Below are 24,524 nucleotides of genomic sequence, written 5' to 3' on the forward strand. Positions count from 1 at the left end.
TCTATGTAAAAAATGAGTATTAAAGGTTTTTTAACATAATATTCTAAGAAATATGTTTTTATTTGTTTTTCTTACTTAAGAAAACCACTTTCAATGAAAAATTGCAAGCTTTTTGTTAAGTGTAACTTTTCTTTTGGATGTGACCACTACTGTTAATGCTGAAAACCAATGGATCTACTTTCAGCCCTGTACCACAAAGGCCTAATCATTTTGATTATTCTTTTCAATAACATAATAAGCCCCTTCTCATTTCTTAGTGTGCTCTAATTCTGTGATTTAGCTGAAATCTATGGATTTAAGAGCATTGTAAGAGCAAAATATACACAACACTGGGTAGAGAGGAGACTACAGGCATTTAGAAGCAATGTCCAAGTTTGCACAGGGTGTTCAAAGCTGACAAAATGAAAAAGATTTTAAATGGAGGATTCCCTGGTGGTCTACCAAAATATACACAAAGTTTACCTGAAAGAAAAGCTCTGACAGTTTTTAACACTTTCACCAGCAAAACTAGAGATGAAAACAAAACAAGAAAATTGAGAAAAAGACACAGTAATGAAAAAGTCTTCTGAATAGCTGCTAGAATCAGAAATCATTTTTCCTGATTCAGTACCAATTGCTTCATCGTGGTGACCGTGCTGTTGAGAACTCAAACCAACCTGTTTGCTCTGGGCACTGTGGACTGAGCTTCCTGGAGTAGATTCTCTTCTCTGGTTCATTCAGCTTTGGGAAGACTGTCTGGAGATGTGAATCTCGGACGTGCTAATTAAGAAGTACTTGGAGTGATGCCCCTTTACCAGTTACTTTTTTCGAAGTAATGAGAGCAGAACATAGTACAAAACTGACCAGGCAGTATAATAATTTCTACAGAGTAACCTTTTTCCTTGTAATCATTTACACCGTTGTCAATCATGTATAATTTGCACCTTAGCCTGAAGAACTTTGTATATTCTCTTCTCCCACTTTAACCATTTGAGGAGATCACAGATTCATCAAGATGAGAAGTAGCCGTACAATATGTCTTTCTCTTTCCAACCAGAAAGAGTTTAGAAGTATAGGCAAGGAAGGAGGGGTAGTGGCGTGGCTCTCTATGTTAGAGACTGTTTTGATGTTATTGAGCTTGCAACTGGGGAAGACAACATTGAATCTCTATGGGTTAGGATCAAAGGAAAGGCTGACAAGGCAGACATCCTGGTGGGGGTCTTTTATAGACCGCCTAACCAGGATGAAGAGACAGATGAGGCGTTCTATAAACAGCCGGCTGAAGTTGCGCGATCGCAGGCCTTGTCCTCATGGGAGACTTCAACTTCCCTGATATATGCTGGGAATACAACATGGTGCAGAAGAAGCAGTCTAGGAGGTTTCTCGAGTGTATGGAAGATAACTTCCTTCTGCAGCTGGTGAGAGAGCCTACCAGGGGAGGTGCCCTGCTAGACCTGCTGTTTACAAATAGGGAAGGTCTGGTAGGAGATGTGGAAGTTGGGGGCTGCCTTGGACAGAGCGACCATGAAATGGTAGAGTTCTCAGTTCTTGGTGAAACCAGGAGAGGGGACAGCAAAACTGCTACCTTGGACTTTCGGAGGGCAGACTTTGAATTGTTCAGGAGGCTGGTAGGGAGGGTCCCTTGGGATTCGGTCCTGGAGGGCAAAGGGGTCCAGGAAGGCTGGCTGCTCCTCAAGAAGGAAGTCCTGAAGGCGCAGGAACAGGCTGTCCCCCTGAGCCGCAAGATGAGCCGGCGGGGAAGGAGACTGGCGTGGATGAACAGGGAGCTTTTCCTGAGGCTCCAGGAGAAAAAGAGAATCTACCTCCTGTGGAAGAAGGGACAGGCAACTCGGAAAGAGTACAAAGAGGTTGTCAAGATGTGCAGGGAGAAAATTAGAAAGGCAAAGGCCCAGCTCGAACTAAGCTTGGCTGCTGGGATTAAAGGGAACGAGAAACTCTTCTACAAATATATTAACAGTAGAGAGAAGAAGGAGAATCTCCATTCTTTATTGGACGCAGCTGGGAATGTGGCCAATGAGGACAATGAAAAGGTTGAGGTTCTCAATACCTTTTTTATGTCTGTCTTTAAAAGCCAGACCAGATGTCCTCAGAGCACTCTACTCTCTGACCTGGAAGTCTCGGATGGGGAGCAAAACAAACCCCCCATGATTCAGGAAGAAATGGTCAGAGAGCTATTACTCCACCTGGATTGCCACAAGTCCGTGGGGCTGGACGAGATCCACCCAAGAGTACTGAGGGAGCTGGCGGAGGAGATAGCCAAGCCACTTTCCATCATCTACTGGCATTCCTGGTCAACTGGAGAGGTCCCAGAAGACAGGAAACTTGCCAATGTGACTCCCATCTACAAGAAGGGTCGTACAGGCCTGTCAGCCTGACCTTGGTGCCAGGAAAGGTTATGGAGCAGATTGTCCTGGGGGAGATCACGCGGCATTTGCAGGACAACCGGGGGATCAGGCCCAGCCAGCATGGGGGTTTGTGAAGGGCAGGTCCTGCTTGACCAACCCGATCTCCTTCTGTGATCAAGTGACCCTTCTGGTGGATGAGGGAAAGGCTGTTGATGTGGTCTACCTAGACTTCAGCAAAGCCTTTGACACTGTCTCCCACAGTATTCTCCTGGAGAAACTGGCAGCCCATGGCTTGGACAGGTACACCCTTTGCTGGGTAAGGAGCTGGCTGGAGGGCCGGGCCCAGAGAGTGGTGGTGAATGGAGTTAAATCCAGCTGGCGACCGGTCACGAGAGGTGTTCCCCAGGGGTCGGTGCTGGGGCCTGTCCTCTTCAATATCTTTATTGATGACCTGGATGAGGGCATTGAGAGCACCCTCAGTAAGTTTGCAGATGACACCAAGCTGGCAGGAAGTGTCGATCTGCCTGGGGGTAGCAAGGCCCTACAGAGAGATCTGGACAGGCTGGATCTCTTGGCTGAAGCCAACGGGATGAGGTTCAACAAGACCAAGTGCCAGGTCCTGCACTTTGGCCGCAACAACCCCAGGCAACGCTACAGGCTTGGGGCAGAGTGGCTGGAAGACTGTGTGAAGGAAATGGACCTGGGGGTATTGGTCAGTGCTCAGTTGAGCATGAGCCAGCAGTGTGCCCAGGTGGCCAGGAAGGCCAATGGCATCCTGGCTTGGATCAGAAATAGTGTTGCCAGTAGGAGTAGGGAAGTCATTGTCCCTCTGTACTCAGCCCTAGTGAGGCCCCACCTCGAGTACTGTGTCCAGTTTTGGGCCCCTCACTGCAAGAAAGACATTGAGGCCCTGGAGCATGTTCAGAGGAGGGCGATGAAGCTGGTGAGGGGTCTGGAGCACAGGCCTTATGAGGAGCGGCTGAGGGAGCTGGGATTGTTCAGTCTGGAGAAGAGGAGGCTCAGGGGAGACCTCATCGCTCTCTATAACTACCTGAAGGGAGGTTGTAGTGAGCTGGGGATCAGCCTCTTCTCTCTTGTAACTAGTGACAGGACAAGAGGGAATGGCCTCAAGTTGCGCCAGGGGAGATTTAGGCTGGACATTAGGAAACACTACTTTTCTGAAAGAGTGGTCAGGCGCTGGAACTGGCTGCCCAGAGAGGTGGTTTAGTCACCGTCCCTGGAGGTGTTCAAGAAACATTTAGATATAGTGCTGAGAGATATGGTTTACTGGGGTTATTGGTGGTAGGTGGATGGTTGGACTGGATGATCTTGTAGGTCTTTTCCAACCTAGCTAATTCTATGATTCTATGATTCTATGATTCTATGAATGTTATAGGGAGAGTATTTAAAGAGAGAATATCATTTCATCGCAGCTTGTACTTGTTACAGGGCAGAGATTATTTTTATTAAATTCTCATTTATTTGTAATTGTCAAAACTGCTGTGGACTTTTTTTAAAAGGAATTTGGTGTTTATATTAATCGTAGTAAAAAAATTAAACTTCTATGCAGTCTTGGATCACTCTCTTCTCTCTCTCATATCACATTTTTAATTGTTTGTGACTTTTCCCATCTGAGTTGTTGTAAGTTGATGGTAAAAGTGGTTCTCATATCACACATCCTCAAGTTACATGAGCGGTGCCTCCATTTTTGGCCCCCATAGCTTGTTCTTCCATACATTCTCTTGGTGCTCTGGTTCATGATAACATGCCAAGTCCAAACACTATGCTATGGCTGGTTTGGATGATGGAAAATTTCTCTCCTCCATTTTCAGATAATGTTATGCTCTTCCCCACTCTTTGTTTCTTAGAACCTTTCTCTGGATTTTCCCAGTAGTTGTCTTTGGTAGAGACTGAACAAACTCCACCTGAATGACAAAAAATGCTCAATTTTAGCCAGAGACATTGTGATTGATCTCTGAGATGCAAGGAAAAGACACACAAACATTACAGTGAGGGTAACAAGCTGGGGAGCTGCACAGCTTGGGGCTGAGATGGTGAAATTCCTTGCTGCATGTCTTAGCTCGGCTGCACCAGCCGTGCTTACTTGCAAGAGCAAGAACAGTGATCCTGGGGAGGAGTGTGCTTCAACTATTAGGAAAGAGAATCATGGGTGTTCTCCAGCCCCTTTGAAGCCAGCAGAAATTTCTGCTTTTTTTTTTTTTTTTTGGGTGAGTCTAAACAGAGCTCAGGAAAGGAATCAGTAAGAACAGAAGAATTCCTTGTCCATTTGAGTTGCTGTGAAAATCTTGGTATTTCAGGAACTGTACTCTGGTAAAGATAAGTTGTATTACCATTTTTATCTTTTCTTTCTTCTTTTTTTCCCTCTGAGGAAAAACAGCAAATCCAAGACTACAGCTGCAACACATTCTATGATTTATTTTTATGTTATCTATGTTGGAAGAGTTTGTTACAAAGCAGTGCAAAAGAAACTGAGGCAGGGCAAAAACAGCTTGGTTTCTGATGTAATTAGAAGACCTGACTCTTTGTGGTGTACTTACCTTCCTTGGGTACTTGTAAGGAGCAGTCACCTTTTTGACATGTTGCTGAAGATCATGAGTCAGTTTTTCTGGGTCGTGTGATGCAAAAGCAGGAGCCAAAACAACAAAGGCTTTGACTACCTGTGTCACAAAAGTGAAAGGACTCCATTAACTTCTAGATGCGGTAATTAAGGGATTGTTAAAACTGAAGACCAAAATACAAACATGTGAAATGTTGAGTTTTTCTTTAATCTCCCCCGTCCTTGGCAGTTTATTACAAAATGAGTTGTAATGAATGATATATACTGAAGCACTGGAATGTTCGCTTTATCTTCCTTCCATGTTTCTCTTCTTCTTAACTTTATACACTACCAAACTTTCCAAAAGTTTTAGAGTAGAAAGCAGCTGAAAATTTCATCTCAGATCTCAAAGATGTGTTGCTAAGCTGAAAAAAACAGAACCAAAAAAACCCTCTCTGGTTATCACTGACACCATATGCTTGGTGACAAAATGAAAGGAATTAAATCTCAAATACTATTTCTTAGACAAAAAAGATGCCACAATAGATATGTTTTTCCAACTCAAACCTTGCTAAGAGGGAAATGCTGAAATTCTGAGATCTATTAAGGCACGGTTTTTAATTTTTTAACCCATTTTAATTTCTAAATCTTCCACGATTTCATTCAAAGGAAGCCCAGTATATGCAGAGAACTTGATGCTTAGAATAAAATGCATTTCTTTCCATATATGTATATAGTTTTTTACCTCCCCTCGAATTGGATCAGGACTGCTGACAACAGCTGACTCTGAGACTGCTGGGTGTTGTATTAATGCACTTTCAACTTCAAATGGACCAATACGATACCTAGGAGAAAAATACAGATATGATAACCACAGCAAGCTTGTCATACCACTAGTTTTTTCAGATTGAATTTTTTGATAAAAACAGATCACTGACAGGTAAACAATGGAATCTAAAAGCAACTGACTTACCCAGAAGAATTAATTACATCATCAGATCTTCCAACAAACCAAACATATCCCTCTTCATCCATAATCCCTCTGTCCCCAGTGACATAAAAGTTTCCAGTCATGCAGGCAGCAGTTTTCTCTGGATTATCCTGACAACAATCAATGGTAAAAGAAAGAATGTGATCAGGACTATTTCTTAAGCAATTCTCACAGTAGTATGTTTAATCCTATTTTATGACTTCGGTTTAAAGAAAAAAGAGTCACATTAACTAGCAGCCTTTATGTGAGAAGAGGAAAAGAATATTTGTGTATCCATGGATTCATGTTCTGGGGTACAAGGGTGTGCTCCATCAAAATGCTCATTTATCACAGTATTTTGCTAAAATGTATAATCCACTCTCTTCAGATAAACGTTTTTCTTCTTGCAGGGGGTCTCCACAATGACCTATCAATAGAAACTTTTCACCTCTATCCTGTAAGACCAAAGCAAAATGAAGTGTCCTACAGGAAAAACTTCATTAACTATGCTGATCTATTGGATGCACATTATACAAGAAAAGAACAGCTTGACAACAGAAAACATGAGTAAAATTGAAGCAACAGTACCAAACTAAGGGTTTGTTTAACCATGCAATTAATTTCTGGGAGTTGTTAGGTGATGCTACAAATACCCAAATATTATGTGGGTTCAGAAGAGCATGAAACATACAGTTAGGTTCCCCAAAGCTTATTCAGTGTGATGGTCCAAATTCAGCAGAGAAAATCTATCATGGTCAGGTACAGGTGTGGAACAAGGTACTTCTGCTTCATGATGCAAGTTGCAGTTATATTCTGCCAATCTGTTCTTGTCAGATGTACTGATCAGACTCAGAGCTCTCAAGTCACCTAGAGAGACCCTGTGAAGATGCTGGATGAAATTCTGCTCTTCAGTAAGTAACTTTGCCCTGGGTCTCTCTTGAGCTTCCTGGCAGTCACAGGCAGGCAGTCCAATTCAAACTTACTAAGTACTCAGAGAACATGCAGAAGGGTCGTGCAGGTTGAACTTGGATAGCAATGTTGCCTTCTTCTCCTTCAGGCAGAACAGCCCCGTGGTCATCTATGATCTATGGGAAGAATCATAGAATTACAGAATACCTTGAGTTGTAGGAGACCTCCAAGGATCATCAGGTCCAACTCCTGGCTCACAATGTCTAAGAGTGTTGTCCAAATGCTTCTTGAACTCAGGCAGCTTGGGGCCATGATCACTGGCCTGGGGGACCTGTTTCAGTGCCCAACTACCAGTGCCCAAAGGGACGTAACATTACTGCTTTAACTTAATGAAATATCTGTGCTGTAATAAGTGAACGGCACACAGGGACACAGTCAGCATTCTCTTAACACACATACCTACAACTACAGCTGAGCTCAGATGTAGTGTATCAACATACCCGCACATCATAAGGTGGAACAGCTTTTCCCAAAGAGCCAGGCTTAATTTTCATTCCTTTCATATTGGCACATATTGTTACCTGCATAATAGATAAATATATATATATTCATATATGTGCAGTGTTATGTAGATTTTATTATTGGCTTGCGTTTGGCATGACACCTCTTCATGACTTTCTCATGACCAGGACTGAATCAGGACCAAAGCACCATGGTTCTCCATCACATCGGGGAAGGGTCAGTCATGTGGGATGAGGTTGTTTGTACTCAGACTGAGCCAGTGGATTCTTTTGTAAACACTTGAATTTTCAAGCCAGCAGAGATCAAACAGCAGAGACATCACATATCCTATTTCAATAATGGGACAATTAATTTGGGACTATCTCAAGGGTAAGTGGAGAGAATGACTGAAATCTGATTCTTGATAGCTTTGTTATGTTCACTTACAGAGTCAGCAGGGATGTGAACTGATTTCAAACTTTCCATCAGAAGCTCAGATAGGCCAAGCTGATACTCAGAGCAAATTAACTGTTATTTTCCCTTTTTAAGCAAAGGCGATGAAGGGATCTACTACAAGTTACTTCGCAGGGAGCTTCTTTTTAAAAAAGTTCATTTAAATGATTTTCTCCTTGCCATTGATTTATGCCTTGGGTATTGTTACTTTTGAGATGGCATACTGCAGGAATTAATGCAAACATACTGTTTCAGTCTGGCCATAACCTTCATAGATATCCAGCCCTGTTTGGATTTTCCACTTCTCCAACACTTCAGGATTGAGTGGTTCTCCTCCAGTCACACAATGTTTCAGAGTCATGAACTTGTAGCTTGAGAAGAATAGCAAATAAAATAGTTTTCTTAATTTTTGAAAATAGCAGTTGAATGGTCTTACCTGGGGAACATGCCTCAAATTTCAAAGGAAGTATGCCTAAAACTTCACAAGCTACTTTGGAAATGACTATAATACTTCTGTCACACTACCCTTGATTGGACTTCTAGATTGTTCAAGTTACCACTGAGAGGATTTATCTCTGTGTCAGTAGGACCTGGGTAGGGACAAAAAAAGTGCAAATTTTCTTGGAAGAAGAGTAAACGAAGGCATTTCCTTGGGAAAAGAACAAGAAAAGAGCTATCTGAACAAGCACTTCAAGTGTTCTTGGAAAGCTGAATTAGGTGACTATGTCCTGGCAAAATATGACAATGAGTACATGAGTACGGGTATGAAATCTCCTTACAAACCAGACTGACTACTTCTCATAAGCTTAAATATTTTACGGTGTAACAGATCAGTGGGGACAGCTGCCAAATAACTATCAGCATGTCAAATTCCTCGAAATGTTCAAATGTTCACTTTGTTCTCAAGGATACAGGAATGACTTCATTGTACTCCAGCAGCTCCTTGATCCAGTGCTGTCTGAAATCCTCCTTGACTGAAATTTAACTGTGAGCCATAAGTTTGGAGGAAGTGACACCTTAAAAAAAATACATAATTTTTATCCGATAATTTTTATCTAGTTTCCTACGTGCTCTTTTTTTCAGAGATTGCATTCCTGAAGCCTGAATGGACTAAGGTATAAATACTTATTCTCCTCTTTTGGAATATAGCCTTCTCTTCTGAGAGCAAATTTTTGTTAATTAGCTTTCCTTTAATTGAAAAAAAAACAACCTAACATAAGCAACTAAACAGCCGGTGCTGTCAGAGCATTATATCCCAGCTCCTGCTACCCCTACAACACACAGATGTGCAGTACCTGCTCACATCGTGTTGGACAAGCATGCGGTAGGCAGTGGGGGCAGTGCAAAAGGTGGTGATAGGATATCTTGAGAGAGTCTAGAAAAAAAAAAATCCAGTTTGTCTGCTTCATTTATGCCAGGTGGAAATAAAGCTCACAGCATGAAATGTTATGCTTACTTCTGCAATGACTGTTGGTTTAAACTGTGGCATGTGGTGAACAAAAACACAAGATCCACTGATCCATGGTGCAAAAATGCTGCTCCAAGCTGCCTTTACCCAGCCAGTATCAGAGGTATTCCACATTATATCTGAGGGAGTCAAGTTCATCCAGTGCCTGATAAAGCAGAGGGGAAAAATAAATGGTTCACATGGCATGAAAGACTTGACTTAGGCCCACGTCACAGCACAATTAAAGGAAAGGACAGGAGGCTTCCATTAGAAGATGTGGTGTCAGCAATTAGGGCTCTTTAGAAAGTTTGTAGGAATTTAAGATTTGAAACATTCTCTTTTCCATTCATTTCCTCCTGTTTAACATTTCTAGTGTCTGTTTTACTCCTGAACAGCCCAAAACAGCCTTGGAATGTGTTGCACAACTGGATTCAAACCAAAAACTGGTCTTCTGGAGTACGCTTTTCTCACCTTGTGGATCAGAGACATCAGCTGAATCACAGGTTACTTCTCCAGGAAAACAACCAAGTTAGTTCTATTGACTCCACACTACCGCCTTTCAACAGAGAATGCCTAAGGACATGTGTCTTTTGGTTTTCACAGAATTTCTACCTTCTTGGGAAATACAAATGAGAATGATGTTCAGTGGAGATAAATCAGTGTCAAACTAGATTCCGAACAAACTGTGACTCTTCAGATACAATACTATGATCCAAGGGCTTTTGGCTATATAAGCCTTCTCAAGTAAGGCTTATATAATACTAAAGAACTCAACTTTATCTGGTTTTGCTATAAGGAGGCTACCCTGACTGCTGCTCTGCAATTAGGCCTTAAGTGATAAAACACTGTGGCTGATGTTTTCAACTGAGTCTACAAAAAACTTTTAATAACCCATGTTTCACCCTGAGAGAGGAGAGAGGAGGAAGCAGCAAGATCCTACACTGATGAAACACCCACATTTACTGCAGATTTTACTGTTATATTTAAAAAATAATAATTCTTTACTGTGAGGGTGACAGAGCACTGGCACAAGCTGCCTGGAGAGATGGTGGAGTCTTCTCTGGAGATATTCAAAACCCAGCTGGATGCTTTTCTGTGCAACCTGCTGTAGGGAACTGCTTTAGCAGAGGGGGTTGGACTAGATGATCTCCAGAAGTCCCTTCCAACCGCTGTCACTCAGTGATTATGTCACTTAATCAAGACACTGAAAGCATCCAGGAACAATACCTGCTGCTGGTTGCAAATCCGATGCCGTAACTGCTATGGGACTGCACCACCATTTTTGGAGAGCCTGTACTTCCGCTAGTAAAATAGATGAGCATTGGGTCTTCATTTCTTGTCTTAATGCATTTATGGTCAGCAGATGTCACCCTTCAGAAGAAATAGTATATGATGGCTACAACATGTACATTTTCCACAAAGGAAACTTTATTTTTTAAGATTTAGGAATTAAATAGGAAAACAGTTGGCGCTAAAATATAAGATCTCACAAAATAAATAGTTGCATCAGATGGTACACATAAGAGTTAGAGAGCACATTTTGATAATCACATTTGTGTTCTGTGCATCATAGCTTTCACAGTGTGAGCACCTAGAGTGTATTCCAGTGACTGTCTACAGCTATTTTTCAATGGCTCTGAAAGCGCTTGTTGTGGAACAGCAGGTAGCTGCAAAGCCAACTTCTGCCTCAATGCAAACCATCTCCCACTTTGAAGACAGTGGAAGCCATATTCATGCTATGATGCCAGATAAGGTGCTCTTAGACACACATTATACTACTTAAGTTCAAGACACTGATGAACTGTCTGGGTTATCAAGATAGTCAAGGGAAGAAATAGCTGATGCCATGTCAGCTTGGCAACAAGAATTGGTAATGGTTGTATTACTGCTGAACTCAAGAGCCATTAGGCTAGGCTCTAGTAGACAAGCACAACATGACTCCAAGATTAGTACTCTGTGTGCTTGTGATCACAGTTGTCAGCTTCTAAAGAGGTCTCTGCTTCTGAGACGCTGAGCAAGGAGCAGCTCAAAGATTTGATTCCAGCTCCAAAAAGGTATGTTGGAGGGATTTGTACTTAATGCAGTGATAACAGTGAGTTGGCAGAGAGCTGAAAAACATAACTCATGTGTATTTTGGAATCTCAAAACTCAGCAATGCCACCCGACTGACACAGTTTCCTTTATTTCAGAGGGATGATGCTAAGATGACTGGAGACTCACGCAAAGAGTTCTCTGAGGTTCAGCCACCCATCTCTGTTCCCTTTGGCTACAATTAGTTTGGCTTTCAGAAACTGGCAGTCAGGCAAGATAGATTCCACTGCAGGTGCCAGGGTGTCATTGGTAATGATGCACTTGGCCTTTGAAGCCTGAAGTCGGTATAAAATATCTTTGGCTGTTAATTGGGATGTTCCTGGAATAAAGACAATTCCTGGAAAAAAGCAACAAACAGCTTGGAAAACGGTTCAGTTCTCTTTATGCTGTTTATACAACATGATAGCGTAGAATAAAGACATAGCTCATTTTAATAAGAAATTAATACCTCTGACATGATATAGAACTCAATAGATCAAATTCAGTTAGCTTATGCACATTACTCAGTCAACATCTCTGTCTAGCTTGGATTGATTTTGTAGGATGAACAAATGTGAGTTTGGATAATGGGCAGAATGTGATCGCTATCAAATTTTCAGAGGGAAAAAAAAAAAAGAATTTCCCAGATTTCTATGTGTCCTTTTCCTGAGAATTTTAATAGTCTGAACATATGTGATTGATTTCAGTCTTGCTGCACCTTCAGAGGTGTCAACAAATTTTTCAACTGGGAAACTGAAGAACTGAGCTACTATATGATATTCCTATATCATAATACAGAAAAAAGCTTGGATACAAAAGAACTGGGTTCCCTGACCCTCAGTACCATCTGCAACCTGCAACAATCCCAGAGCAAACAATACAGAAATGCTTTTGTGTGTCCCTGTTGATGCTGAATTATTCTATCATGGATGTTCTGCAGACTGAAAAGGTGATGGGTCAAATTCTTCTGAAGAATCTGTGGAAATAACAGCAGAGCAGAAAAATACTGTACTGAATTATTAACTATGATTGTCATATTACTGCATTAAAACTGTCCATACTGGTAATATGTCTGGACAAATCTGGCCTCAGATTGTAACCATTCAGCCTCCATTGGCTTCAGCTAAACGATGGCGTTAATTGAACCATCTCTGTTCAGCATCTAGTATACAATGTTATTTAGGTTCCTGTGTGGGTGCTGCCAACTCTCCTTCTATATAAAAGAATTGTACAGAAAAGAACAGTGAATTCCTGCTTACTTTTTTCCCTTTTTTTTTTTTTTTTTTTTTTCAGATTTTTTTTTTTGGTTTGGTTTGGTTTGTTTATTTTCTGCATTCTTTCTGTGTCCAAGAGATCAGTAAGACAACTTACCTGCCCGGATGCAGGCTATACTCATTAGCCACCATTCAGGGACACGAGGCAGAACTGCCAGAACTCTATCTCCTTGCTGCAAACCACATGCTTCAGAAAGTATGTTAGCTGTTTTCCTAGACAGAAATCCCAACTCTTCAAAGCTCCACTTCACCTCCTCTCCTTCATCATTTACCCACCAAAATGCTGGATTTGCCGGTCGTCTTCCATCCTAGAACGTAGCAACAGAACATATTAAATAAGACAGCAAACCTTAAAAGGTTTAGTTTCAATCCAAAATAACTCCAGACTACGCAAATGATCTCTGGTAATCAGTCCCTTGGAGTGATGTCCACATTTCTGACAAAGAAAAGAAAATACTGCATTGTAGTTTCCAGCTACTATTATCCAGCACCCATCACAAAAATTGATTTTTATTGTCTGGTTTTTGTTTCAATGTCTATAAAATAGAAGAAAATCACTACCTTCTCCAGTTGCAGCCACTCATCCAAGACATCACTTGCAAAGTTGAAATATTTGGGTAGTTCCTTTTCACACCGGTTTACAGAGTCATAATACGAAATAATCTGAGATGTAGGAAGCCTGTTACATCCATGGAAAAATCTGAAAGGCGACCTCAGAATCTGCAAGCACTGAGGAATCCGGGATACCATAAATGTTCTCATGTTAAATGAAGATTTATCAGGCAATGGGGAAAAAATCCAGATGAACACTTACAGGGATCAAACATCTGCAATGAAAGAAATTGTGTTTAGAAACAGCCAGATATTCAATTTTTTCCATCTTTGTTCTCTGATTTTTCAGCTCGTGAATGAATCCCGTATCTCTTGACTCTTCTAAGTTTTTTACTTTACTTTGACTGCTCACAGAAATGAAATGGTCTACTGCTAACAGTTAGGAAATGGGGTGAGCTCAGGACACTTTGTATATTCGATTGATATCATCTATGATATCTATGATATGTTTCTATGATTCGGGAGTGTATGTAATTATGTTATGTCTTATACGCACACTAGGTGGCGATTCTCCACACCAAATAATTCATCTATAAAACTCCAGAATCTCTTTTGCCTCCTGAGTTCTAATTTTGTCAGGAGCAGGGGATAAACACAAAATAAACAGCATGCAGGCAGATATGAAATTCCAGAAACCTCCATTTACTTTTCTCTTCTTCTGAAGGCACATCACATTTTACGCAATGTAAAACATACAAAGAAAATTCCATCACTTCTATTCTGTCCTACACAACATACAGGTACATGCAGTTATTTACAGCCCAGCTTTGGAAGTCAAGAAAACTGGATCTTTACTCATAGATGCAGAACCATCTGATTAAATTTATGAGTTTAATCAAGTCCCTAGGGATCTAGTGACCTCATTAAATCTAAGGGAATCTTTCCCTGCATGCTGGAAGGACTGAGTTTCATATGATTCTCCTCTTATTCCAGTTTCCCTCCTGGAGATTAGAAGCCCTTTCCAAATTTGTGCTTATTCCCTCGTAGGAGATTTTCAGAAGGGTTTTGATCTGATTGCTGTTTCTTTCAGTGGCAGACAGGGAAAAACCAGCCCTATAAGCAGATGTGTTTGTTATCCTACCTGTGCTCTGGAGCCTTAGGCTGGGGTAGCTTACAACAGGATATGTTCAGATCAAATTGGTCTTGTTCCTTTTCCTCTGCTATTCTGAAAGATGGTTTTTACCCTCCTAGAATATTACTTGGAAGACAGCTTAGGAAAAGAGATGAATAACAGATGTTTTCTCTGTTACAAACACAAAACAACCACAAAGTCAAACAGGAGACTCTTATCTTCCTGCTTTTTTTTCCCCTTCCCTTTAGAACCTGATTGCTGTGTCTGTATTTACGTGTGATCTTATCTTGAAAGCAGCCTGAGTATACAGCTCTCTGATTTCATTAGTCGCCCTGCACAAGTGCTAATCAGACACGTCTCAAGGTGCATTACAACCCAAAGCCTTTTTGATTTACAGGGAAGAGTTCACTTGAAACCAAGCCTTTCTCACACCAGGTATGAAAACAACCTAAACTGAAGCAATCTGTCAATCCCAAAAAATGGAGACTAGCACATCAACCACAATCAGGATCATCAACCACTTTTGGGAAGAACCCTCCTCATACTAAATTTTTCATCCTTTAATTTAAGAGCATGAAAGAGTGAAGCTGCACTTACATCTCCTCAAGGGAAAAATTTCTTTAACTGTTAGTTTGGTTCTACTGAACTGGACCCACCCATCCTCAAGTTGTTTCTGTCCTTGACCTCTAGATTGATCAGCACTCTAGAGACTCTGCAGCTTTGGCTGTAGGCTACAAATTTCAACATGATTTAAGGATCTTAGGTGTTCCTGCTACCATTAGAGGCTGGCAAACATTTTGGCATCAGAGTTCACAGACACATTTGAAAGCCATCCCAAGGCTGAAAGGACACATTTGGAGCCTTCAGTTACTATACAGATATTAGCTAATGAATTTGGGTCACAAGCTGTTCACATTGCATGAAATCATTCTATAGCTGAGAATCAATGGCAAAATGTTCTGGTTTAACCTACAAAGTAGGTATCTTTCTTGAGCTACAACAGCGCACTTCATCAGAGAGCATACCCTGAATCAATCTGTAGGACGTAGCTTCACAAGCACAACAGACAAACAGGTATTAACCAGAGGAACAGCTATCATCTCCTTTTCCTAGGTGCTGGAACAGGTTGCCCAGAGGGCTTGTGGATGCCCCATTCCTGGAGTTGTTCAAGGCCAAGTTGGATGGGGCCCTGGGCAATCTGATTTAATGCTTAATTTAGCGCTAGGCAACCCTGCCCATGGCAGGGGATTGCTGATCTTTGAGGTCCCTTCCAAGCCAAGTCGTTCTATAGTTCTATGATTCTATGATTGTATGATTCCAGTAACCTCACTTACTGTCCTGTCTTTAGCTTTGGGCTAGGTAATGGTCACAAGAGCAGGTTGTCAAATTGGCTTATGTTTCTGTGGGCATGTTTCCCCTCCTGTGCTCTCCCACCTTCCCTCCACGGTTCTTATTACTCACAGCAACTGTAAACCTATTATCACTGCAGAAATTGTTTTTCCAAACAGTGCTAGAGTTGGGGAAGTAATTACATTAACCTTCCAGTGGAAACGTGCATTTGGCTCCACTGGTGGTAAATTTAACAACCTTATCAGCCTCTAAGTTTGGCTGATAAAACAGCAGCCATCTGAGCAGCAAATACTGCCGCTTAGTGCTCCTTTGCTCCTTTCTTTTTGGTCACTGAATAAAGGTAGGGCAAGATGAAGACACATCATTTTTTCTTTCTGCCATTGTTATTTCTCTCAGGTTTCCTGGCTGTAGAGTGCATAAGCCCAACTGAAAGGAAGCTAAGGAAAGCCAAACTCCCGAAAATAAAAAAGGAGAACAGTGTACTCTTGCTGAAAAAGAGCAACTTTGACAGAGCATTGAAGGAAACGAAGTACCTGCTGGTGGAGTTCTGTGAGTATCAGCTTTGTCTGTCTCTTATTCTGGCAGCTCTGCAGAGCATGGCTGATGCTGGAGCATGAAGGTCTGCCTGTTCTACTGTCACTTTGTCCCCCAGCCATCCTTGTTCTATGTCCACCATGTATCTATTTCTGACAATGACTGCAATCATTGATTCCTTTTTGGAGTATTTGAACACCAGCCTGCTCCATAAAACCGATACTAAAATAGGTTTACATATGCACAGTTCTGACTTTGCCTTCTCTGCTTCCACTGCCTAATCTTGCAAGTGCGTTTCACAGCAATGATGGGTGAAACTCTAAGCGTTCGAAAATCAGAGAGGGCTTTCCTCTCTCTTACATTTTCATCCACACTATGTATTGCTTCATACAACCTATCAGGGAAGCCAGTCCCATGGAGCAGTGTTCATCCCACTCCTTCTCCAGATCATCACTGACATTCACGTTGAATTTTAATAGATATGCTTACAATTCCTTGCCTGCATACGTTGTGCTTAGTGCTTCGCTAATGATCATTCATCCTACAGCAGGATGGAAATAATGCGTGGAGACGCAGCGTATTTCATATTAAACACCATGCGCTATGATTGTTGCAGGGAGAGGAGTTACAGTGGAGATAAAGGAGTCCTGTAAGAGATGGCAGTGTAAATAAAAATGCTGTACATCTCCAAGCAGAGACAGTTCAACCAAACAAGCAGGGGAAGATACTACTTAAGATAGGAACTTTTTCTGAGATAGGTTTACTATGGGAGTGCCTAATGATTATGGAAAATGGACTTTTCAATCTGTGTAAGACAACAAAAGCTTTGTCTCTGTTCCCTGAGCTTGACCTACCTTCACCCTGCTGTCATTTGTGCTGCACTCACTGAACTCAGCACACACACCAGCTCAGCCTTAAATTGCACAGTTTGTAACATAGCTCTCCTCTGAAGGCAGGTAAGCATTAGGCACAAGATTCAAACCCAAAATCCATCCTGAATCTGGAATAGGTATTTGAAGTTAAAGCAATATCCTAATTTTGCAGAAGCGGATGTGATGAATTAATGAAACTAAAAATAACTTTGGGTCATACTAAACGTTTCATTAATCCTGAAACTGTTAAAAAAACCTAACATATTTCTTAAACTTTGAGAGCAGTCACTTCAGAAATTTATTTTAAAAATTAAACATTTAAATGACATGTTTGAAATGTTGAAATCTAGCAAGAATATATATTTTTATTATTTGGTGAGGGTTTAAAGCTATTTGGCGAATTCACTCTGCAGTTGTGAGTTGCTTTGGTTCCCTCTGAAGATATGATATTTTGGTGAAAAAATAACATAACAGAAAATTCTTAGTCAAGCTCTATCCTCAAGCTTTTGAAGAGCTGATTCAAAGCACTGAACCTAAATGTCCAGGACTGGGAAGAGTTTGTAGCCAAGCCTCCTTCCTGCTGGGAGAGCTGATCATCACCTACGTTCTGCAACACATTTCAGGATTTCAACCTAATCCCAAATGGGAAGAAGACATGTGAAAAGTTCCATGCAAAATGAGGGCTGAATAAGGAATTGTTCAGAATGTAGTAGCTCAGAGACTTGGACACTCACAAGATGTAGGAGACCTAAACCAGGATCTCCTGCTCCTACTTCAGAGAAATCTTGGCCCTCCATCTGCTACTCCACTGCTCACAAATGGATTTCTTCAGAACCAGAGGACAAATGCACCATGTCCTTGCACTCTGCCCCTTTGGAAAAAGTCAGAGAGGAATCACTGCTCCCCTACCACATCTTGACCAGTGAGCCTCACTGCGTTCTGGTTTGGATTCAAGGTCACTGCATCTATCTGAAGGGCTTACTGAAAACCCATGGACTGCCTTCTTTCCTACAAACCAGAATGGCATCTACAGAGAGTTATGAAATCATTCAGACTGACAAGTTCCTCAGCCAAGACACGTTACCTGGAAGTCTCCAGCCTCAATCTCAGCAGGTCCCTTTGGAGACAATGGCACTAACTAGCCTTTGAGGCAGTGAAAATGCATCCTGCCCTGCAGCACTGGCCCAGGATGTGGGAAACCTGAGCCCACAATGCTGAACCACTGGGCTGGAATTCGCTTTGCCATGGAATGAAAAGGATAAAGATCAGACATGCACAAGCACAGATAGCCCACAAAGAGTTTTTTAGGCCCTACTCCTTAAAATAGGCTAAGTAAACTATGTGAACATGGAACTACTCTGGGAATTGAGATAATGAGAGACAGAGCAATATTCCCACACAGGGAATATGTGGTGCTGCCAGGAGTTAGTTTTAGAAATCCAGAATGAATGCAAGACTCGAGACTCTTGTTCTCAACCCATTCTCAATCATGGCAATGCAGCAAGAGAATGCAAAGGAATTCCATACACCCCAGAAAGTAGACTTGCACCAAGAAGGAGAAAAGTAAGCTCCAAATTTGTATTTAATGCTCTAGGACCTGCCTTATGTCTATTTCTGTTGAGAAAGCCTCAACCCTTTCCCTGCTGTATAACATTCTCTACTTACCAGGGGCAGAATATTCAGTGAGGAAAAACCTGCTTTGACATCTTCTGCCCAGTGACTCCCAGGCCCTCTACGTGCCCCCTCCAGTTCCACCCTTGCTGTGTCACAGCTCTGTCTTCCTTCAGGCGAGATTTAATATGAAAACATCTGCTGATTTTCTGCTGTGCAGTGTCAGTACCCTAATGAGCTGAGCGAAGTACACTGGGCAAATTCCCATCATGGAAACGAAGTAATGATCCAGAAATCCAACACTCTTCTGCCTTCATCCTGACTGCTTTCTGCAACGAGAAAGTAACTGAAGGGGCAGCACAATGGAGATGGCAGAGGAGAGAGGAACAGGGAGTCCAGCTTCAATTTGCTTTTCTTTGTGAAAGAACAGAGAACGATCTCTGAAAACAGCACGAGCAGCACATGGCATTGTGCCCGTTCTCTTATCTGAATTATGTGTCCTGGTTGTGCTAGGAGCACTCAGTTTCAAAGTTCACATTCTGCTGCAGTCTGCAGCATTGCCATCAGTGTTAAACTGTCTAAGTATCACTCACATGCCTGCTAGCACAGGGAATATAGAGGACTTGCAACCAACAGATGGTAAATCTTACATGAGTGTTGGCTGCATGGGAGAGTTTTGTTATTTACACTATGTGTTAACTGAATATAAACCCCTGTGGCGAAGTGCATTGCAGAATCTTGTTGCTTTTAAGTTTTATCCTCAAAAACAAGATCATTAACAAAAAATCCCAAGCACTTCAACAATAATTAAGCACCACAGGGAGGATGAAATGTGTCCACTTACAAACACAAACACTCCAAATTCTACTGCAAACAGCTACCAACTGTGACCATTTTAAGTCATGCATTAACTTAGTCCCCACAGACTTGACTTCCCCAGGCTACAATCTCTCAGCATTTCTTCATGTGAGAGGCGTTCCAGCCCTCTGATGATTTTCATGACTGTCCTGCTCTAACAGCTCCGTGTTTCTCTGATGCTGGGGACACCAGTGCTGGATGCAGGACTCCAGGTGGGATCTCACAGGAGTGGAGCAGAAGGGGACAAACACCTATCTTCACCTGCTGTCACATTTTTGGTGCAACCCAGGCTACAATTGGCTTTCTGGGCTGCAAAAGCACATTACTGGTTCAAATCCCATTTTTCACCTCCAAGTTCTCTGCAGAGCTGCTCTCAATCAATTTTTCTTCCAGACAGTAACAATACAGAGGACTCCCTTGACCCAGTGCAGGACCATGCACTTATCCTTAGCTTCATTAAGTTCACATGGGCCTATTTCTAAAGCCAGTCAAGGTCCCTCTGTACAGCAGCTGTCACTAGTTTTCCTGTCTTATTTATCGGGGTGGTTACATTTTCGTTGTCTTTTTATAACCTAAAGGCAAACACACAAGCGGTGCATTTGTGCATCGCACTGCTACTTTACTCTCCAAACATATTTACATTTATTAAAAAAAAAAGAGAGACATTTACCTTTTCTAGCAGGTCTGTGCATGCAGTGAGCCACCAGATCAGCTGTAGGATTCCTGCAGCCTGTGACTGGCAATCAGTGCTGAGATAATGACATTTAATAGGCAAGATAGGGTAACTCTTAAAGATGATCACCTCCTTCCCAAGGCATTAAAGCAGAAGGTGACGTTTCTGAAACAAATGAGAAACTGCTGATTGTAGATATGGGAAGGGAGAATTCCATGCAGCAGAGGGAGCATGACTGACTTTAAATCAGTGTGTCAGCTCACTCATAAAGCCAGCATCCAAAGCTCACTCACTCATGTGCTAGGAGCTGATTCCAGCAATGCATAAGTTTGCTCACTACATGGAGAATGGGAACAGTTCAAAAGCACCCAAAACAGGAATATCCTATAACTAAGCTTCATACAGGAGCCTAATGCAATATGAGGGATAGTAGGATGTGGGTGCCTCATTTATGTGGGCTTCGTTGGAAATCTGTCTTAGTCCTTAAACTGTCTGAAATAGACACTTGATTTGTTTGCAAAATATGCTTTTAAAAATGAGCTGGATGGTGGAAATGCATGTCCAGGCAGGTACAAGCATCACTAGAATCACTAGATGATGTTCTAGTTGCTGGATGCAGTCCTATTGATTAGCATCAATCTCTTATCTAGATGTCCTTATACATGCTTTTTTTAATTGAACATTCTGTATAAGGATCTAAACTCTGGAATAATCCTCAGTGTTTGCATAGCAGAAGACCTCACCTGAACTGCAAACAGCAAACATTAAATTAGCTCAGATTCAAAGTACGGAAGTCAACACAGGAGATAATGGGCTGTATTTTGCTCAGCAGAATAGAATGGGAACACTTTCAAGGTCACATAAGAAAATGTGCATTTGCAGCAAGATCAATGCCTTGCTTTTCTGGATTCCAGTCTAATATGTTAAACAGGAAACCGTTCTTCAACACAGAAAATTATATACCTTCAGTGAAAACTGTAAAAGCAGACTACACAGGAAAGAGGAAAAGTAGGGCTCCCGGAGTGAGTACCTGACCATGTCAGGAACTAACAGCTAAGAAATCAGTATTTAGCATGACAACAGGCATGTTCACAATGTCTGCAGCAATCACCAGACATCAGTACAGACTGTCCAATAAAATTGGAGGTCATCATCAATTAGCTAAAGAAAAGAGGAACTCATCGTACTTTCATGTATAGTCACTTAAAGAAAGCTCTAGGGTCATGAAAGACACGTATGTATCAGTAGAAGCAACTCTGCCCCCATTTCAATATATAGTAGCACATACATGGCACTATGGAACAAAGTGCCACTCAGGCACTTTCAAAGTGCTTACTCAGGTCATGCATGTGTTCGAAGTACAGAATTTCTGGTGCTCTTCCCACTTTTGACATAGCCATTTGGTGTGGCTTTGGGTAAAACACACTCTGACATTCTCTCTAGGTTGGAGATGCTCTGTGATGATACTCTGTTCTTGATCCTTATGCAGCAATACTGTACATTCTTCAGGGAAGCAGGTCTGGTTCCTACCAAAATGTTTCTTTTTGCAGAGAACAAGAATGCTAGTGGCTTGAGATACAAAAGCCAGCATTTTTGACACTCTGATTAAAAATCTGTATTGCCTTTCAGTTTGTCAGGCTTTGCTTTCAATGTGTGTGTGATTTCAGCATTAACCTATTTCTCTGTTCATGGAAATCAAAACTCAAAATTTGAGTTGCTGACATATGAGACAGGTAAAATACAAGAAGTGCACTTAAGTCCTCAAATACGTAGACTTAGCTCAGGAAATGGAAAATATGGCAAACCTCCCACACCCAGCACCTTTCCTTTGGGGAATGAGGGTATATATAACCTCTGTTCCTCATGACCTTTAGAGGAAGATGTTCTTACAGCAGTTCTTAAAATAAGGGAAAATGTGACCATCAGAAAATGTGCTAAAAAATGAGATGCTGTTCTTCAGCACTTGCTGTCTGGGTGAACTTGCTGCAGAAATGGTGCTGTGGACTCTCCCCTGCAAATAAGCGTCCTGCAAGGACACTTCACAGAATACCCATGACTGTGAGAGAGGGAATTTCAGGTCATTTGGTGATAAGAGATCGTTCTTTAAACAAAATCTACCTTTGAAATTGAAATATTTGAGAGAAAAATGGATCCTAAAATCCCCCCAGACAACCTACGTACATATGTAATGTTCATAACACTTATTGATACCTGTATACTTGGGAAGCCTCCAGGCATCTTAAGCTACTCTGTCTGGAATATATCAACAATTTATTTTGCCCCTTCTAGAGAGTTCCACTTCACTGTGCAGTAAGCTTCTGATCTTCCAGATTCCCAACTGTGATAAAAGATCTGTGCAACCTTACATTACTAGGGAAAAAAAGTTGCTATGTTGAAATTGCCTCTGGTGTAAATCATTGCCTTGGAACTAGCCAGAAGGTACTGGATCCCTGATTACTACATGATTTCTACTCATTATTCCAAGTCCAGAGCAACACATCCTCTTAGAAAGCCCAACATCTCTGCCTAACTGACTGGGGCTAACCCTGTCAATATGGAGTCATTACATATCAGCACTCAATCGCATAGCAAATACCTTGTGCTTTAATAAAGACTCCATGCATCTCTAATCATTTTAAGTAGTGATATTTCATAAAGGCTCAGCAAATATGCTCTTGAGAAACAACAGTGTTTTTATATGGTAGATACGCTCTGTCTCCTGTTGACAGAGCAGAACTCCCATTAGGTATCATGGTTTTCTGCAGTTTCATCTAGAGTGGATCGAACTCAGCCAAGACTGAGATAGTACTGTGGTGTTTTTGTGCTGGGAGATAGCATACTGCAAATTTATTGGGGAAAAATGTTAGCAAGGGCTAATATTAGGAGAAAGGAAACTGAAGTTACAATTAAATCTCAGAAAATATCTGTAGAGTTGCAATAAAATTAGTTGATTAACCTCAACTGCCATTTGAGCTAGCAACAGGCTGGCACATGGCACACACAAACACCTGTTATTTAAGAACCACTACCAGCCTGTAAGAACACATCCTCTTATTCTCTCCTTCCCTTCTCCATATCTTATCTGGAAAAAGTAGTTTCTGAATTACACAAGTTTATCCCAATGAACTGCTTACAGAAATAGTATCTTACAAAGAGTCTCAATGTGAGTACAAACTCTGCCCTTGAACTCCCTTCAGAACTCAGGATATTCTGTCAAACTTACTTTTTTACTCTAAGTCATTTCTTGCCAACAGAAGACTATTGCTGTGCTGTTTATTACTCACTCTGACTAGTCCAAGTACACAAGAAGTCTTGAACAATCAGAGTCAACACAAAGAAATAAGAAGTAAAGATAATTTCTCATTTATTTGAGTCATAAATGGCCCTTATCCAACCCCTTCAGCTACTACTTGATGTAATAATTTCCTCTGGAAAGCTTCACACTGGAGCCTGTGTAACCCATTCTCTGTTGACTGACTTTCCAGATGTTTCTTTATCTCAAGCATCTCAGAATTTGTCTAAAGAATTTGCTGAGGCTGCGCGACTGCTTAAGAAAGAAGCTCCAAGAATCCAGTTTGGCAAAATGGATGTCACAGACCAACATGATTTGAGAAAAGAATTTAATATTCAAGAGTTTCCTACTGTGAAATTTTTTGTGGATGGCATCAGGGAAGCTCCTATAGACTGCAAAGGTAAATTATGTTATGCACTGCTAATGACAGAGTGTACTGACCTATTTTGCTGCCAAGGATAAAAGTGTGATGCTCAGATAAAGGCTATGCAAGGAACCCAACTGTTGTGCCCATGGTATTAAACATGCAATTAACTCTGTACCCATACAAGAACTTCGATTTTAATTGGTCTTCTAAGTCTATAACTGAATATGCTTCTCTCTGTTGAGTTCACGCAGCCAAGCTCACTGCTGGCATAATTCTACTGAAGATGTAGAAACACCCCCAAAATGACACACTCCCACATACTACAAAAAAACATAAATAAAAGTTACACCAAACAAGAATTTGATCCCAAACCTACTCAGTTTGCTCGTCTGTTGGCTCACTGCAACTTCCACAGGTAGTGTACCTGCAGCAGGAGGCTGCAGGAATACGCTGCATTTAACAACAAATTCTGAACGAAGCCAAAGAATTTTACAGTGCAGCCATCAGAGGGAGCTCGTACATGGCTCAGAAAAAAATCTATGGAATAATTTCCAATCTTTTGGGGAAAGTTATTCAGAAAAGACAACAATATTGGAATAGGACAGATGAGCAATCCTTGGTAATCCAGGCCTTTTTAGAGCTTTTCTTTCAATGAAAGTGTGTACAAGCAATTTCTTTCTCCCCTCCCCTCCCCTCCCCTCCCCTCCCCTCTTGTTTGTGCAGTTTTTTTTTTTTTTTTTTTTTTAGTGCAGTGCTT

The 24,524-nt window shown here is 41.4% G+C and overlaps 2 protein-coding genes across 5 annotated transcripts in view; one reads left to right on the forward strand and one right to left on the reverse strand.

The window, feature by feature from the left end:
• Positions 3,800 to 20,257, reverse strand: LOC110406018 (acyl-coenzyme A synthetase ACSM3, mitochondrial-like). 4 transcript variants are annotated; one of them, XM_021411992.1, is made up of 15 exons: positions 20,106 to 20,257; positions 18,632 to 18,906; positions 13,088 to 13,353; positions 12,624 to 12,834; positions 11,403 to 11,610; positions 10,410 to 10,553; positions 9,192 to 9,348; positions 9,031 to 9,110; positions 7,983 to 8,106; positions 7,282 to 7,362; positions 6,856 to 6,957; positions 5,876 to 6,003; positions 5,648 to 5,747; positions 4,904 to 5,023; positions 3,800 to 4,270 (listed from the first exon to the last, which is right to left on the reverse strand). In XM_021411992.1, exons 3-15 carry the CDS (start codon positions 13,286 to 13,288, stop codon positions 4,184 to 4,186), a joined length of 1,743 nt encoding a protein of 580 aa, XP_021267667.1. In that variant the 5' UTR covers positions 13,289 to 13,353; positions 18,632 to 18,906; positions 20,106 to 20,257; the 3' UTR covers positions 3,800 to 4,183. The 4 variants fall into 4 exon arrangements, with proteins under 4 accessions (XP_021267667.1, XP_021267666.1, XP_021267668.1 ...); XM_021411991.1 differs by lacking the exon at positions 20,106 to 20,257 and having other exon boundaries at positions 18,632 to 18,989; XM_021411993.1 differs by lacking the exons at positions 7,983 to 8,106; positions 9,031 to 9,110; positions 20,106 to 20,257 and having other exon boundaries at positions 18,632 to 18,989.
• Positions 13,361 to 24,524, forward strand: part of PDILT (protein disulfide isomerase like, testis expressed) — a 27,309-nt gene continuing 16,145 nt past the window's right edge. The window contains exons 1-2 of the mRNA XM_021411995.1: positions 13,361 to 16,109; positions 23,594 to 23,800. Of these exons, the coding sequence (XP_021267670.1) occupies positions 15,911 to 16,109; positions 23,594 to 23,800 (406 nt within the window). The 5' untranslated portion in view covers positions 13,361 to 15,910. The remainder of the gene's footprint in view (positions 16,110 to 23,593; positions 23,801 to 24,524) is intronic.

The sequence above is a fragment of the Numida meleagris genome, chromosome 13, assembly GCF_002078875.1.
Source record: "Numida meleagris isolate 19003 breed g44 Domestic line chromosome 13, NumMel1.0, whole genome shotgun sequence".
Classification (NCBI taxonomy): Eukaryota; Metazoa; Chordata; class Aves; order Galliformes; family Numididae; genus Numida; species Numida meleagris.

Bases quoted from the DNA above. Each gene is read 5' to 3' on its own strand.
- LOC110406018 (XM_021411992.1), bottom strand. From the start codon at position 13,288: ATGAGAACATTTATGGTATCCCGGATTCCTCAGTGCTTGCAGATTCTG. The intron at 12,835-13,087 runs GTAGTGATTTTC...GCTACGTTCTAG, and splicing joins AGTGGCTGCAACTGGAGAAG to GATGGAAGACGACCGGCAAA. The intron at 6,004-6,855 runs GTAAGTTTGAAT...GATTGTTGTCAG, and splicing joins GCATGTTCTCTGAGTACTTA to GATAATCCAGAGAAAACTGC.